Below are 17984 nucleotides of genomic sequence, written 5' to 3'. Positions count from 1 at the left end.
CTTCTGCAGCTGGAGGCCATCTCCCCCATCTGCAACCTGAGGCTGTGCTGTGCCATGCAGTGGTGATAAGGGACTCATTTAACATAATGATATAAGTGGGGACCTGGATTCACCTGGCTCAGAAGTGGCCACTGACATACTCTTGTGAACAAAGTAATGAACCTCTGGATTCCGTAAATGTGGGAAATTTCTTATGTAGCTGAAAAAGTGTTGTTTTCGCAAGGACCAAGTTCCATGAAGTTGGCAATTTCCATATAAAAACAACTGTTCTAATTTCAAATGTCAGATATGATAATGTGGCATGCCTGCTTAAAGCCAGAATCGTGAAGCCAGCACAGCCAGCCACTGCTAAGGAATGGCTCTCAAAACATGCCTGTTGCTTGACATCAGATTCATAACATGTAACAATCGAGTAACTGCGAAGCAATGGGCCGCGCCATAGCTCAAGCAGTTACTCACTGGCTTCCCACCGCAGCAGCCCGGGTTTGATCCCGGGGCTGGTCAAGTGGGATCTGTGGTGGACAAAGTGGCGCTGGGGCAGGTTTTCTCCGAGTACTACGGTTTCCCCTGCCAATCTTCATTCCACCAATTGCTCCACAATCACCCTCACCTATCATCTGGGGCTGGTACAATAGGCCAGAAGTGGTCACAGTACAAGGGACTTAGTTCCACACCACTAGCAATAAAAAAAACTGGGAAGTGGTGTTCCCTATGTGGTCCATGCTGATAACTACATGATGCACCAACAGAAGAACTACTGGGAGAGATATTTCCTATGTGGTCTGTGCTGCAATAAAAAGGGAACCCAGTGTCTGCAGGTATGAATGGACCGCCCTGTTCCTGGAGTATATAAATATGGGGACCTGGCCCTCCAGGTTCGGGGAGTCTCAAATTTGAGACAGCAAAATAAAGTGATGAGACTTGCAGGACTCTTGACCTGAGAATGACTGTGCTTGTGAGGTGCAGCATCAATTGTAAATGATAGACCCATCCTCTCATCAGGGAGCACCCCACATAAAAAAACCCCACAACTGTACGACAGTAAGAAAAAGCTGGTCTTGGGCCTCAGATGGGACTTGACAAAAAGACTGGCAGACTGACCATCAGTCATTAACACAACTTTGACTCTAACTCTGATTTGTGTTAGTTTGGCAGTTGTAAGCCAGTTGAGCTTAGGAACTGAAAGGTGCCAGCCAGCCAAGGACAGGAGCTGTTGGACATGGAAGGTGAGGACACGACGCCATTAGAAGCTGCTACCAAGCAACGCAGTGAAGACCATGACTGAGAAAACCAGTCTGTGTGTGACAGAGATATGTGAAGTGTAGACAATAGTTGTGTTTAAGGTTCCAAATAAATCTGATTACCAATTCAAACCCTGTCTATAATCACTTTAGCACATGGCAGTAAGTTACTTCCTGTACTTTCATACAGTTTGTATCGTCACATGTAGTGACTATAGACAGGGTTTGGATTTGTAACTGGATTTACTGAACACTTTTAACACACAACTTGTTACTACACTTTACAAATTACTGTCACATAGACTAGTGTTCTCAGTCTGTTACAGTCTTCACTAGCCGTTGCTTGGCAGCAGCTTCCAGCGGTAGACAAACCCCTTCCTCTGGGTTCCTAAACTGTACCCTGGCCTGAGCTACCAGCTCCTAACAGCAACAGCTCACAACGACTGAACCTTGGCATTTCTCTGATTAACTTACTCTCCAATCAACTCACTCCACTCCACTAACAAACTGACTAATCTCCAATCAACTCACTCCACTCCACTAACAAACTGACTAACTCCTTCCTAACTATCTTGTTTATAACAACTCAGCACAGACCGCAGAGAAAATACCATTCCTCCGTTGCTGTTTACAGACCACTGCCTAGTTATGGCCATTTTCTAGTTGTTCGTCTCATGGTCATTGACTAGCAACAGGTCTACATGTCACATTCACCAACCAATGAAGCAAAGGAAAACTCTGATATGGAAAAATATAAACTCAAGACACTACACAGTGCAGAAGATATTATAAACCCCAACTTGTACTTCTGGAAAAACCTAATGACAAGACAGCTTAGATACATAGTAAGAAGAATATAAAAACATGAGTGAAAAAGGATACAAGTTACTAAGATTTTGGGAAGAATGGAGGAATGGACTGATGAAAAATATTCTAAAATCATGGACCAGAGGAGGTAGGCTAAACTGCAGTTATGAACAATCCGAGGCAAATGAAAGGAAATGACATGAATAACGCAAAATGTAAAAAACAATGAATTTGGAACAATCAGCAGAAAAAAAAATATAAAAGATTCATGCAGGAGGTTAACTGAATTTCAGAATCTCAACTGACCTTTATCGTCATACACAGGTCACATGCATGACCAACAGAACTGGTATCACATGGTTTACAATACATATCACATTATGTTCATGTTAAATTCCAGTCACCGGTGCTATAGCAGCAAGGTTTAAAATCTTTTATTCTCAAACAAGATGAGAATGATATTATAATGCAGATTTCATAATATTCTGAAGAAATGGAAAAGTCAATTAGATCATCAACCATATATACATAAGGCTAATACACCTGGGCAAATTCACATGCATACCTACACTCCTCTGTCTTTAATAAATGATCCTAATTTTGATAAAGTTCAAATTCCTATTTGAAAGTTGAAAAAAAAAAGATATAAATTGCCAATTACTATTCAAATTCATAAATAAAACCCTCAACACAATGCAGTTTCATTAATGAATATTTTAAGAACAAAAAAGACATCATCAGTTACATTTCACAGGTAAATTTAGTCCAGTACATAAGGTTAACGTTGGGCTGTGCCATAGCTCAAGCGGTTAGTCTCTGGCTTCCCACCACAGTGGCCCAGGTTCGATCCCGGGTCTGGTTAAGTGGGATTTGTGGTGGACAAAGTGGCTCTGGGGCTGGTTTTCTCTGAGTACTTTGGTTTTCCCTGCTAATCTTCATTCCATCAAATTCTCCATCATCATAATCACTTGGGGCAGGCTACAATAGGCCAATCAGTGGCTGCCATGCCGAGTGGACCCAGTTGGACCCCCCCCACTAAGTGAGTTAAAAAAAAAAAGGTTAGCATTAACACACTTGCATTCACATTTATTTTCTTTCACTGATCCAATCCTTTCCCTGTAGGGATGGATATAAAATACCGTATTTACGCATGTATAGGCTGCGTGCGTGCATAGGCCACGTGCGTGTATAGGCCGCAGCACAATTTTCAGACAGAAATTATAGAAAAAATAATTTTCTTGGAATATTATTTCAGGAGTAGAAATTATTCCGAAATTTGGCAACGTTTAACATTCCTAAGTTCGCAACTAGGGAAAATAATATTTCGAATATAAGCCGCACCCCAGTTTTCCTCTTGAATTTTTGGCAAAAAATGTGTGGCCTATACATGCATAAATACGGTATGTCACATATTACAAATTCATGATTACATATCATCATACTATAGAACAGAATGTGATACATTCCTTAGTCAAATAACAACAGATTCACAAGAACAGAAAATGAAACAACCATAAACCAAAATTTATAATTTCAGACGCTAGAGACAGAACATGAACAGAATGTTGTCACAATGAGTGATAACTGAAACTTACTCTGATCTTTTCTGCTAATCTCTTTGCCATTTCTGAATTATTCTGGTACCGTATAAATGGACATTTCTTCAGCGACAGAAGAACTGCAGTTATACCTTGAACAGTTCTCTGAAGAAGGGCATGATTCCACATCAAACCTGTGAAGAAAATAACATACTGACTATTCAGAAATGTGACTGTATGTGGAATCCAGGACAAAATTTATACATATATAATAATTACAGCAATCAAGCCATCTCTTCATATTCTACCGCAGAAATATCACCGCAAAAATATAGTATGCAAGAAATTGTACCACAGTGGATATACAGGGTGTCCCAGGAGGAATGTGCCAAACTTCGGGAGGGTGTTCCTTATGTTAAAGTATGCCGATATAACCCAAAACACCTATGTCCAAAGTTGAACGGTTACGGAGATAATGGCCCGAGAAGTGTCAAACTTTGACCGGGGTTACACACTTGTTGATTACAAAATACATATTAAAACTGGCAGGAATATGTGGATTCTGTAATGTTAATAATGTACGTAACATCAAACCAACTTGTGAGTGACGGAAAGCCATAAAATTGAAGTACAAAATACTCGCTCGCCATGTCATAATTGTCCTTAGGTTTCCAAGCAGTATACATAACACATGACTGGCGAGCGATGACGTAACGTGCTGACTGCGCGTTCTGGTATGAGCCAACTACATAAGCACGGCTAGGGAGTATCATCGCACTCAAGGACAAACATAGATAAGGGCTCTCAGCTGAGAGGTACAGCGAGGTACAGTGCTTGGACCTGCCAGAAGACCACACTTTTCTTGGGCCATTATCTCCGTAACCGTTCAACTTTGGACATAGGTGTTTTGGGTTATATCGGCATACTTTAACATAAGGAACACCCTCCCGAAGTTTGGCACATTCCTCCTGGGACACCCTGTATATATTTAACAAACTAACTCCTTCTCTTGTTAACAGAACCATAAGGTTCAACAATAATACTACAGAACAGAATCTGATACATTCCTGAGGCAAATAACTACAGATTCACTAGAACATAAAACAAAACAACCACAAACCAAAATCTATTATTTCAGACACTACGAGACTACACATGAACAGAAAGTGAAATACACAAATTTCTGCCATGATTTTGATAATAATTCACCAAACACAATTCTGCCAAGGGAAACAAGAAATTTATAAGTCTGTTCAACTTAAGTATAGAATGTTTCCAGAATTTGGCTTCTCAAAATATTTGTATATATTTTACACAACTACTGGCATAAGCAATAAACAATATGCCACTTATGAAGAAAGTCGTCTTCTGGGTTTAGGTGCCGTGTATTCTTCGTTTTGGCCGACGTTTCGGAGGAACGTATTGCCTCCATCTTCAGAGTAGTTGAATGGCTTGGAATGCAAAGAGCAGTAGCTGTAGTGACAGGAAGTGAAAGGCGCTGCTTATATACGAAGTAGGCAGGGGGGGTGGTTAGGGAGAACGGATTTCCTGTCACTACAGCTACTGCTCTCTGCATTCCAAGCCATTCAACTGCTCTGAAGATAGAGGCGATACATTCCTCCGAAACGTCAGCCAAAACGAAGAATACACAGCGCCTAAACCCAGAAGACGACTTTCTTCATAATCATCGCCGTGAAAACCTCAAAACTTACAATATGCCACTTAGATTATCTATCCTAACCAGTCAATCTTATAACCATAATAACTCAGAGCCAAAACTCTTATGGAGTTTAGAATGAACAATACATACTAATTTTTACAAACCTTGGGCATATGCTGTGACATTGAGTGAGAAAAGGTGTGGGCTCATTGCCAGATAATCACCATAGAACTCCTGCACCTCACGGACAACTTCTTGTTCATCAGATTCAGCTATAGTTTTTATGTCTGCCTTTGCTATAATGTTACTGAAATCTAAGTCACAACAAAAGGGTAACAGTGTTAGAGGATGAAAAAGTGTCAGAATTTACTGATGATATGAACCATACCACCATAAAGAAGGAACATAAAGGAAGTAACTTTTCAGAAGAATGCCATTCAAGTACAGACACAATCATAAACACAAACTGTTGTGTTTCTACTACTTCTAACCAGCTGAAATACAACAGTCTAGGAGCACTGCACATCCTCACAACTCACAACCTCTGTAGAAGACAATTTCTACCGTGCCTTAGATCAATTTTAATAAAAGGTTAAAACTTCTTAACATGGGGGGGGGGCATATCAGAGTTTAAGAAAATACTTTGAAGGCTACAGCAGAAAAAATGTCCTTCCAGAATCTTTGAAAGTAATGACCTAAAGTTTTTAGAATTTTCTGCCTGCACAAGTTCTTGACATAAATAATTAACATCTTTCCATTCTGCCATGTAATATCCAAACACTGTAGCTGATAGAGCACTATTAAATAATCTACAAACCCAAGAGAACTAATAACCTTCTGTTAACAGAATTCAAAGGTCAACACTGCTAACAATAAATCCTGCCACTGGACACAGTTCCAACAACCTCCCGTCCTCACAGCCTAGTCTCTTAGGTTTCATCTCAATATTAACCACCTTAGTTTTTGAACTGCTACTTTTCAAATATTTTTAAACCAAAATTATACATATGCACTTCTTAACACTTTGCGGACTGCACACCCTTTAAAAGGTTTTTCGCTTTTAAACATGGTGGACCGTTCGCGTGTTAACAGGCTTTTAGAACACAATAAGTTGCAACACACTATACATCGCTCTGGCGCCACCTACATTGCACGCAACCACCTGCAGATGCGTGATAAGATAGTTAGCAGTCAGTAACTTGACCTTGCTGTTTACTTAACTGACTACAAAGGAAAATGCTTTGCCTTCTTCAAGCTGTGTGTATCAGCCAGTAGCTAGTGGGGAGAATGGATCAAGGACAAATTCTCCTCCGATGACCTAGCTGACCTGCCCTGTGAGAAGCATAGTAATGGATTGTCATTCAGACAGCGACAGTGACGGGGGACAACAAAGAAATGTGGCCACAGACAGTAAAAGTGACAGTAGCTCCGACGATAATGCGGGTAATAACATTGCGCGTAGTAACATTTCGGGGACAGCAAAAAATCTAAACAAAATCTAAACCCTGATTCAAAATTGAAATACAAAGCATTTCTGATGAATGTGGCAAAGGCCTGGGCTACAGTCCAGATGGTGGCGGCAGAACCAGGGTCACACAGAGACTGAGTACGACCGGGCCCATCAACTCCCACCCCATGAAGGCCTCATGTGGACCCCCCAGGGCGACTCTTGAGTGATATGCAGAAAAATACCCTCGTGAAAACTGTGAAGAGTGAACATTCCAAGGGGAAGAATACTTCTAGGCAATGCCATGTTTGCCCAGTTCACAAAAAAAAGGAATATGTCTACATTTGCAAGTTCTGTGTAATGCCACTTCACAAAGGGGAAAGTTTCCAGAAATATCACACCCTCAAGCACTTCTAGGAGCATTGGTAAGTGTTCTCCAAAAATTTTGTTCAAAAAATTAATTAGGAGATTTTATATTAATTTTTAAAGTGAACAGTGCACAAGTTAGGGTAGTATGTTTAAAAATGCCAGTCCCCACGGTGATTTAAATATTTAAATTACCGGTCCGCGAACTGTTAAGATCTGAATTTTTCATAGGGAAAACATGAACGTTACAATCTTTTGGGATGTAATGCCATATAATTTGGTAGATAGGTACCAACATGTTAGAAAATTGTACTGTCTCCATCTTCAGGATGAAAACCACAGAGTGCCACATTCCAAATAACTGTAATATTACAAACTTCTTGTTTTCTGTTAGCCCATCATTATCCCTTTACCTGGCTACAATAACATTACATGAGTTGCGCTGTAAGAGAATTCCTCATTATGTACAATTCTCTGTTCTCTACTTGACCTCGCTTATGTTTCCTGATTTAAAAAAAAATACATCACATGACTCTTTCATAAGAGGGTTAATGCTTTATTATACCCTAAAAAAATTAATATTCCAAGGATTTTTGGAGCAGTATGTCACTTGTTTTCTACAGTTAAGCTAGAATTAAATTTATGTCTGGATATTTACAAAGTTTCATTTTTTATGATAATTTCATGAAGACTTGGCTCCACAATATGTGGAGAAAGGAAACTGCATGACACATTTTGGCAGTTTCCTAAAACAGTAGAAATCTTAGTAGTTACATATAACTTACACATGTTGATGTCACTAAAATCTATGCCATCACTTAACAAAGCAACATGTTTTTATGTGTATGGAAGCATTTCTTCATAAATTCTCCACTTCAACACTAGATGGATTTAATACTGGTAACCTATATGCATGGTTTATACACAACAACAGATGATGAGCATATTATATTTGGTCTACCTTTATGGTATGCATCCTGTTGTGTGTCATGGTATCACAAATGGGGCCATCTACACAACAATATTATCTATGAATGTAAACAAAGACAAATTGATACTAATGTATCACCATTCGTTTATTATGCAATGGTGTTCCGCTACAGTACTTACAAGAATTCAGTCTTAGTTCTTGAACTGTATTTTAATTAGGATCCATATTACTACAATTTGTTTCATTTTTGATAGCAAATATTACATTATTGTTAAATATATCTAATAAATACATACTAATTATACTCTAATAACATAGTTTTTAATTTTGTTTAGATATTAAGACTGATAACTTTTATGTAGTTTGGATTCTAATATTGCATAGTTATTAATGTAGTTTTGTCCTTCAAGATAAAAATTAAAAATTAATGATTACAAATTTTTAATAAAATTTTGTTTATATTCACACATATTATTGTTGTGTAGATGACCCCATCTGTGATATATCTTGTCCAGATGACTCTATTATTTGCTTAGTTATAAATATATATACTCCTACAAATACAAGTAATTAAATTAATATGTAGTCACATTTGTTTTTTGGACCAAAAATAATGCAAACAACATAAAAACAGAAGACTGTCAGCTTAACTTACATATATAGTACACTCCATATCTCGGATATCGCAATTCCCAGGAAAGAAGTGCAATATTTTCTTTAGTTGGCCTTAGGAATGTTATGCATTTGAGATGCTTCATACTTTCACGCTGCCCTCCTGAGTCAATTCTTTCAAATAAATATACCTCCTTTTGCAAGATTTCTGATTGCCCATACACCATGCTCACAATACTTGTCTGCAATAAATTTTATATCTGCTATTAAAACTGGACTGATGTGAAGCTTCAGACAAAAAGTATCAATAAGCTGCATCATCCTATGATATCAACAACTGATTATCAAGTCTTTACACACTGTTTTGATAAACACAAATCAACATCAAAGGGTTTCACACCATAACCTCAATATTCTTGAAGAGAACAGAATTTGTTTACATTCCATAGATCATTCATAGTACTAAGCCAATGATGGANTATTACAGCTATTTGCAACCATCTTGTAAAAAGAATTCTATCTTCTGGGGTATAATGCCAGGTAGTTTAGTGAAATTCAACCAACATTTTGAACGAACACATCGGCTTCAACTTCTGGGTTGAGTATTAACCCAAGCAATTTACCAGCATAATGCAGGCAGCATGCTTATCAAACTGTATGTGAAAAAATACACAGAATTATATACACTAGGAAGAAATCTGTGAGCCAACCAATCACCTCCCGCTGACTCTCTCTGAGAAACAGAGCGATCTATAGGAGACATGATTTAGAGTAACAAACATGGACCTCTTGTCCCACTTACAAACATAGTAACATGGGAGAGGAATCAAAAGGGTGTGTGGGCAGAGAAATAAGGAGGGTGGGAGATAAGTTCTGTACTTGGGTTTCAGACATGCAATGGGTGATAAGAAGAGCAAGAGCAGCAGACAGGATGCCAAGAAAGGAAAGAAAGGCTCAGGACTGATGGATGCCCAGAGGGTACAGAATTGCTGAAATAATATGGGTAGTGTACCAGTGTAGTCCGCATTTAGTGGACGTCATATATATGCTTTATGTTTATGCTGTGTGTGTGTGTGTGTGTGTGTGTGTGGGTCAGAATTTGCTTGAAAAGAAGTTAGTATCTGCTTACTACTGCTGTGGTTATGTGAAGCTATCAGAGCTTTAAATACTGAATGGATATATTAGATGACTCATCCTATAACATCAACAAGCGATTTTGTGTTCCTTACCAAATGTTTTCACAAACATAAATCCATATCAATGACTTTCATATTACAACCTCAATATTCTCGAAATAGTTTTTATCTAAAACCCTTCTCTAGAAAGGGTAGAAAATATCATAAACATGATGTGTCATTCACCCAACCTAACCTTTCCCTCTTACCATGACGGCAAACTCAGAGGGGGCGAATTTCATTATCCAAAGACTTACTGTTTGTTTATCCATAAGAAGCACTTTCATACCGGGGCCACTTTCTTCTGCCATTCGAGTTATATACATTTTAACAGCTGCTACCACATTCATTGTGACTGGAACGTCTAAGTTATTAACCTATCAAATTACAGTATGGTAATATTTTTATTTATTCATTGGGGATGATATGCACAACAACTTCCTTCGCATTCCTGCTCCAATCTCTATCTGTTACACAAGGCCCTTAATGCAACCATATGTCGACCGTGTTCTTTCTGACGTTTCTGACTTTCTGACGATCAAGGTTGACAACTGAATAAGCTGTATGAGCAAAATAATCTGGTAAACCTGTGTTTGTTGGGATATTGATTACAAATATTGCAAATTAGTCCTTAATACACCAAACAAAGTCGACGTTGACCAAAAACTACATACGAGGAAAAATAAAACTGACTAAACCAGGCTAGCTTTGAAATATCCCGCACCTATGTTTTGGGCCACGATATATCGCTATACCGTAAATTACCAATTACTGAAGTCGAACATCTCCAATACATAGTTACGTCGCAAGTTCGAATGTATCTTGTAATATACAACTCTTTCCTTCCCGTAGACCCTATTTTGTGATTAATCATTCTAACTCTTCTTTGAAACTGTATTAGTTCCTGTCGCTAACTGTCGCCAATGTTGACGCTCCAAGCGTCCCTAAATTACTAATGGGAATGAATTTATCATTCCCAGAACGCATGGTACCACCCCACTAAACTCTTTGTCTTATTTCCTTTAACACCTTTCGTATCAAGGAATCTAATCAAGTAAAAGAATTCTAGTTCTCGAGTTCAGACATGCCTTCCATGTGTGCCAACTGTTACAGTTCACTAATAAAACATTGAATGATGGAAAATGCAGGAACTTCAAGTGTTGTAAACACACGTAAATGTCTATATTAAATTTTTTTCTTTTAATTTAAAGTTAAAACCTCTGCTTGTAACGGTCATTATCGGTCATTATAGTTGATTTGTGGTAATGTATAAGTGTGCACTCTGTTTTTGATAGAGCTTCACTTTCTCAATTCGTCCTAGCAGAACCTCACATTATGTTACGTTTTAGTACCGGTAACCGGTAGTTGTCTGTTTCATGATTTCAGATGAAAAGGAAAAGTTTCAAAAGTGGCTCTGCGTAGTGACGGAAGCGTTTAAAGTTCTGTCACCTGAACAGCAATTAACAACCTTCTACACTCTTCTACATCAGTGCTCTCCTAACCAACGCTACAATTTTTCAAAACAAATTTCTGGCATTCTGTGCCAAGACATTCTTATTTCACTACCAACTGAGCTCTTGGAAAAAGTTTGCCATTACATTGATGCAAAGTCATTGGTGTCAGCTTGCTGTGTTAGTAAAGAATGGAATGGGTGTGTATAAAGTTGAAAGTGATATTTAGATGTTTTCATTACAATTAGAGAGAACCAGTACATTACCCAGGAAAAGCGTTTAACTAAACTAACCACCAAAAGTGTATTTAATAACAGTGTGATTTGTTTTGTTATAGGTTAATATCTTCACTTAGTGAAGTGTGGTATAGGAAATGTTATCAGATGGGAATTGGCCTTATGAAACAAGATGCTGTAAACTGGAAGACCCTCTGTTTAGCAGCTCTCAAACAGATTGAAGGACTGCACACTGGGTCAGCCTTCCATCATCGAGATATTCGAGCAAGTTGCTTAAGTTTAGAACAAATTACAGGTCTGGATTACTGCGATGGATTTCTTATTGCAAGTAAGGTGGTCATCAGTCACGTACAAGTAATGTATATTGACAGATATAAGGTAATTTTCTTATGAAAATAAGACATTGTTCTTTTTCCTTTATAGGTGCTGATGATCAAGTGGGTATATGGCGTACAGATGACTATGAGCTAATTGGATTGTTCTCAGTGCCGAAAAGAATATCCTGCTTGAAGGTGCAGGATGCTAAGATGTTAGCCTTTGGCCATAGTTCTGGCCATATTACAACTTGGAATCTGGACATCTGTAAAGAGAGTTGTCGAGCTAGCCTATGCTGGGAATATTATGGACACACTGGTGTCATCATGTCTATAAGTCTAAGTACAGATATAGATCTCATATTGACTGGTGCTACAGATTTCATGGCAAAAGTATGGTGCCTTAGCACTGGAAGTCTTGTAAAAACACTTTCATGTCATAGTCACTGGGTGATTCAAGTGACTTTGTTGCCAACATTAGATTGCTTGAACAGCAGAACTTTGTACAAAGGGAAGCATTCACTACTTACAAAAACTAGAGATCATATTAGAATATTTTCATGGCCAAAAGAATCTAAAAATGGTAAAATATTTGGAGATATGAATGAGGTTGAGAAGTCTGTTATAGAGATTCCATTGAATCCAGTGCATAACTTTTACACCCCTGGTTGCTATGTACAGCATGGAAAAGTGTCTTATGTAAAACAGTCAATGGTGAAGGACGATGAAGATGGTAATGCTGAAATTGTGTGTGAGAGTTTGGCTACAAGGACAAGAGTGTGTGAGGTGTACTTGAGGGAGAAAGTAAGGAAACTGTTGGCTATAGGAGAGAAATTTGCACTCATTCTACTGCCCCATAGTCGCACAAATAAATACAACCTACTAGTAATTGATATGTCGAGTGGAAATGCAATTGGAGGGTGTCATCTTCCACATTCCAGGTACTTTCAGGAGGCAATCTGTCAGCTACAATTCAGGCTCTATTTATAATCTCATGACATGGAAACTACATGCATACAACTTTCAGTAGCACTCTATACTTCCTGTAACCACGTACATTAAAAGTTGAATGAATGATACATATCACATCAGCATGCTACATACAGGAGAAATCTTAGTGGGATGTAATACATTTGTATAGATCAAGCATGTCCAACACGTCGATCACGGGACGATTTTTAGTCGATCTCATAGGCCTATAAGGAAATTATATGTGAAAAGCATGTAAATTCACTTGTAAATATGATTATATTCAGATTTTGAAGGGAAAATAAACATTAAAGTAGTCTGTACTTTCAATGTATGTTGCTTTTACAACAAACATCATGTGTCGTGTTATTTTTACCAATATTTTTGCTGAAAGTAAGGTATGACCATAGGAGGGAGTGGTAGATCACTGGCAGTTTTGACACAAGTCGATCACAACCTGCTTGAAGTTGGACACGCCTGGTAGAGATCATAATGTCAAGATTCCAGTACCAGAGATTCAGTTATACCTTGCATAAAGACATATCTCATGTAGCAAAAATGCAAACAGTAATTACAGGTTTCATTGCAAGTCCTAGCAATTTGTATTAACATTCAACATATAAAAGTAAAGTAAAGCCATCCCTGTGCCAGGCCATGAAGGTCCATAGTGTTGTGAGATGTTGAGGGTCCCACATTATCTAGACAGACGGCTCGAAGATGGCGGTAAGGTTGTCAGCCTTACGTGCCGGCCGCACTTTACTCCCCAGGAAAATTATTTAATTCCTGGTACTCATTTCTGTTAGAGGGTGCATAAACCCCAGGGCCTAGTGCAGCTGGAAGGATTAGGTCAACTGAAAAAATCCAGTGACCTCATCGGGACTTGAACCCGCAACCTTCCAACTTGTAGCGTAGCCACATTCAACATATAGTAACAGGAACATTACGGAGTACAGTACTGTAGTTGTGATTCGTACTGTTCAGGAAATGTTTTCATTTAATGCAGACTCAGACTTCATACAGAGCCTTGAATCCAATGCATAATGTAATATCAGTTATCATTTTTAAGATTGTAGTTTTTTATTAGTTATGAACAGCTATATTTCTTTGCTTCCAGTTCCACAACACCAGATTTGGCACAAATAGTGGTGGGGGAAACAGGATGGCTTGATGGACTAGAACAGCTGAAACCAAATGATATGGTGATTGCACTTGGAATGCTTAATGGGCAAATCCGAGTTGTTAAATGGCAGGACCACAGAGACAGACTCACAGGATAAACTAAAGAACTGCTGTGTATAATGTAATAGAAGAAAAGTTTCAATATACACTGGACATAAATTCAGACTATGATGTGAACAATTCCTGAAATGTATTATGTCTATGTCAGATCTGATATAAGGATTCTTACTTGTGCTTATGCATTATCTTTATATATATATATACTACCACAGTCAATAACTTCGTGGAATGGCCGCAAAGCCTTGTATAGGAATTTACTGCCAATATGTTTCAACAATGTTTTCGACAGCTATGTCAACACTGGCAGACTTGCATAGTGGCAAACGGCAACTATTTTGAGGGCCGATGTGGATCTGCGTAAGTGTATGTGAATACCTTGTAATATGATGCGATAAACCACATTCCACGAACTTGAAGACTCTACCACGTATGTGTGTATGTATATATATATTTCAGAAAACAGAAATCTTTATAAGAATTTGTTACTGTACTGTGAAAGCATTTGAAATCTCTTGTAAGGTATGTGCTGGTACTAGCTGTGTCATGATGTCACTGTCTTAATGACAAATAGTTTAAAAATTAAATAAAGCCAGTATATCCCAATATGTGGATATATCAAAATTGACAGTTATCGAGAACTTACATATAGATGATTTTCTTTCCTTCTACGGGCACTATGGTCCATAATGAATCTTGGCCTCTTTTATGAATGCTCTCCATTGGTCCTGATCCCATGAATTTCATCTTCAATTTCTGATGCCCATTATCTTAAAGTCTTCAAATGGATCCAGACAACTGACAGTGGGTCTGCCTACTTATTAAGTACCCTCAGGTTTATGGAGAGTTAATTTTCTGTTCCTGCATTCTGAAAATGAGTCCCAGCCATCTCAACCACCCTACTTTGACCACTGATTTATAGCTACCCTAATTTTCAGTGGTAGAGATTTCTGATGCAAAGTGTGCCAAATGTTGACCCTAAATTTAACTACAGTCCTTGGCATAAGATATACAAAATGCAATAAATAATATTCAAGTCTGGAACCTAAAGCTCAACTACTATGTCCTAACCCAAACTATATCACACCCCCACAATTTGGTGTTTAATGATGTATTCAAAGAGGTAAAGCTGTGCCTGCAACAGGTCATGGAGGCTCCCACATTTTGTAGACAGCTCAGACGGCAGTGATGTCAGCCTTACGCACTGGCCAGCTGCCCTTTACCCCCAGGAAGATTCCTGGTATTCATTTCTGTTAGAGGCTAAGTCCACCCCAGGGCCATAGTGCAGCCTGGAAGGATTAGGTCAACTGAAAAATCCAATGACATTGGGAATCAAACCCACAACATTCTGGCTTGTAGCATAATGCCTCAACCAACTACACTTGAACAGTAAAGCCACTAAGTGCTTTAAGGTTTGAGATTTTTGACACTAGGGATTATTTAGATTATAGTCTTCAGGGGTGTGACACTGTAGTCTTGCAGACATAATATTTCAGAGGAAAATGCTAACTGCATCTTCATAGTTCTACAGTTGAGACTCCTTAATCTCCTCCCATCATCCTTTTGCCTATATAATCTCATTCCTTACCCTACAAGACGACTGCACTTTCTATCTTTCTAATGGAAAAACATGGATAATAATATAACAGGGACCAAGAAAATGTACAACACGTCTGCACTGTATGAAATATACTGCCTGGGTCATTTCAAAAGTAGACTACAAAAGAAATGAAGACCCCAACTTAGAGAAATAAATTCTGTAAAGTAACTATATTTCATTCAGAATGTCTGATTAGTGCATGCAAAAAAAGAAGAAAATGAGACAGGCAGCAGAACAAGTTAAAAGCATAGTTTAGAATACACTTCTACAGTATTCTCATAGCATTCAGCCAAGTACAGCAGTAAGTTACTTTATTACTATGTTGTAAACATTAGTCCCAAATAACTAATTTCTTTGTAGAGACCAAATGGAAAAAAAAATGAAACGGCTCTGCAGATGTACTGAATGAAATGATAAGACTGATGAAATCTTCCTTTATAATAAACAAATGTTAAATTCACATGCACCTATTCAGCTAGGTTATAATATTCAAACTGTAAATGTATGCCCACTAAATAAACAATCTGTATTAAGGTTTCAATGATTACTGTTACTATACAGCTTACAAAAATATTAAATATTTGTACCTACATACTACATTAGAAGAATATAACAAATATGCACTTTAACAGTCTTAAATCAACTGACTTGTTTGCTTTTCTCCTTAACTGCCATTATGTTCTGGAACATGAAATTTCAAAGTACTCATAACATCCCTTCTGTTTATCTCAGAAACCATAAGACTTATGGAGCAAATGTATTAAAACATAAAATGTGTTTAATTTGCATCTATGTTCAAAACATTTCTCAGTCCAATGAATATTTAGCAATATATATATGCAAAAATGCTTGTAGGTCCTCATGTAGTTATCATTAAACATGTCTGACTTCATAATGTTATATTTTAGCGTCCTGTTGCACTGTTTCATCAGTGAACATTACAACACTTGCAGCTAAGAAGGGAACATACATCACAAGACGTGGTTTACACAGAAAATAAGAAAAACGACCCCGTAGTGAATGAACCACATGCAAGTTTTAATTAAGACAAATAAGATGAATTATCTTAACAAGTTTTAGCGAGTGTAAATTTATCATAGTTGACAAATATGGACTTTTTAAATGGTGTTGTGAAAACATGAGGGCAAGCAATGCAATAGATTGACGTAATTGGGACACCTGATGATGGCACTATGTTGCCGAAACATGTTGTGAAGTGACAGGTGAAATTGAGTGCACTACAAGACGGCCACTGTATACATATCATGGATGTCTGACTTCACTGAAAATTTTAAGGTTAACATTCTCCAATATAACAACATTTTATGAAAATCTATTCAGTGGCTTTCTAGTCGTTTCATGCTTATGGATGGAGTAACCTCAACAGACGCTCCACAAGATTTCAAACATGCCTTAAAAGTAGAAAAATCAAGGAAAAAAGTTGTGTGTACTATCTACCAACAAACAAATTTTTAGGAATGTATACTGTAGCAGCAGAATACAGCAGGTGGCATTCAAAACTGTAATAATAATACAAGATTCATAATTTGTTTCACATTTTATTAGAGGGAACACACACATTTACATTAAGCAGTTATTTTGCTTGGGCCTGAGCCTTTCTCATCTGGGTGAGGATGTTGCTGAGCTCCTCACGCTTCCTCTTGGCACGAATATGAGTACCCAGCTAGAAATAAACACAAAAAATTAGTACAATAGGGTGTTGAAATGAAATGTCATGTGACCAACTGTCATTATTGAGCCCAGGTCTGGTCAAGTGGGATTTGTGGTGGACAAAGTGGTGCTGGGGCAGGTTTTCTCCGAGTACTTCGGTCTCCCCTGCCAAACTTCATTCCACCAATTGCTCCACAATCACCCTCACCTATCATCTGGGGCTGGTACAATAGGTCAGAAGCAGCAGCAGTACAAGGTCTTACCGCCCTCCTTTTCGTCGTCCTTACCGCTCAGTGAGACTTCAAGCCTCACGAGCTGGTCGTCACTTATACCTGCCCTTCACGTTCGCCTCTTTGTTGTCTGCACTTTCATCCGCCGCTTCCTTGTAGCTGTCTGGTTCAGGGTAGGGTGTGGGATTGCTCTGAATTTGAGTTTTTATGGGCGCCAGTGGACTTGGGTGAAATCCACGAGTTCGGAACGGGGAAAACAAAGGTGGGGATATGGATAGGTGGGCGTTTGGGGTTCCGACTGCTCAGAAGGTAGGACGAGATTCTGTCTCAGGGCGACTTCTGGGCCTTGCTCACACAAGGAGAGAGAGAACACTGAAAACAACTCGCACTTCACCAATAATGTTGCGTTTATTGTGGATGTTCACTACAATTACCTATTACCCGGCTATAGCACTTTGAATTGTACACTGGACTAGGGCCAACACCGATTTAACGTCCAG

At 38.4% G+C, this 17984-nt stretch overlaps 3 protein-coding genes across 3 annotated transcripts in view; 1 reads left to right on the top strand and 2 right to left on the bottom strand.

Annotated features, from left to right (window-relative positions):
• The window catches only part of LOC111863326 (vacuolar protein sorting-associated protein 45), a gene marked incomplete at its 5' end in the record, with an annotated part of 19755 nt that extends 9496 nt beyond the window's left edge, over positions 1 to 10259 (bottom strand). The window contains 4 exon segments of the mRNA XM_033751016.1: positions 3644 to 3780; positions 5411 to 5560; positions 8646 to 8844; positions 10035 to 10259. Of these exon segments, the coding sequence (XP_033606907.1) occupies positions 3644 to 3780; positions 5411 to 5560; positions 8646 to 8844; positions 10035 to 10127 (579 nt within the window).
• A 284-nt stretch (positions 10260 to 10543) lies between these two features.
• Positions 10544 to 14244, top strand: LOC111863328 (F-box/WD repeat-containing protein 2). The gene is made up of 5 exons (XM_023849557.2): positions 10544 to 10949; positions 11164 to 11428; positions 11566 to 11792; positions 11888 to 12719; positions 13862 to 14244. The coding sequence occupies exons 1-5, from the start codon at positions 10910 to 10912 to the stop codon at positions 14022 to 14024; spliced, it is 1527 nt and encodes a 508-aa protein (XP_023705325.1). The 5' UTR covers positions 10544 to 10909; the 3' UTR covers positions 14025 to 14244.
• A 2878-nt stretch (positions 14245 to 17122) lies between these two features.
• LOC111863336 (60S ribosomal protein L36) overlaps positions 17123 to 17984 on the bottom strand; it is a 6066-nt gene continuing 5204 nt past the window's right edge. The window contains exon 4 of the mRNA XM_023849581.1: positions 17123 to 17267. Within this exon, the coding sequence (XP_023705349.1) occupies positions 17178 to 17267 (90 nt within the window). The 3' untranslated portion in view covers positions 17123 to 17177. The remainder of the gene's footprint in view (positions 17268 to 17984) is intronic.

The sequence above is a fragment of the Cryptotermes secundus genome, unplaced genomic scaffold (assembly GCF_002891405.2).
Source record: "Cryptotermes secundus unplaced genomic scaffold, Csec_1.0 scaffold159, whole genome shotgun sequence".
Taxonomy (NCBI): domain Eukaryota; kingdom Metazoa; phylum Arthropoda; class Insecta; order Blattodea; family Kalotermitidae; genus Cryptotermes; species Cryptotermes secundus.
This window is presented reverse-complemented; position numbering and strand designations above follow the sequence as displayed.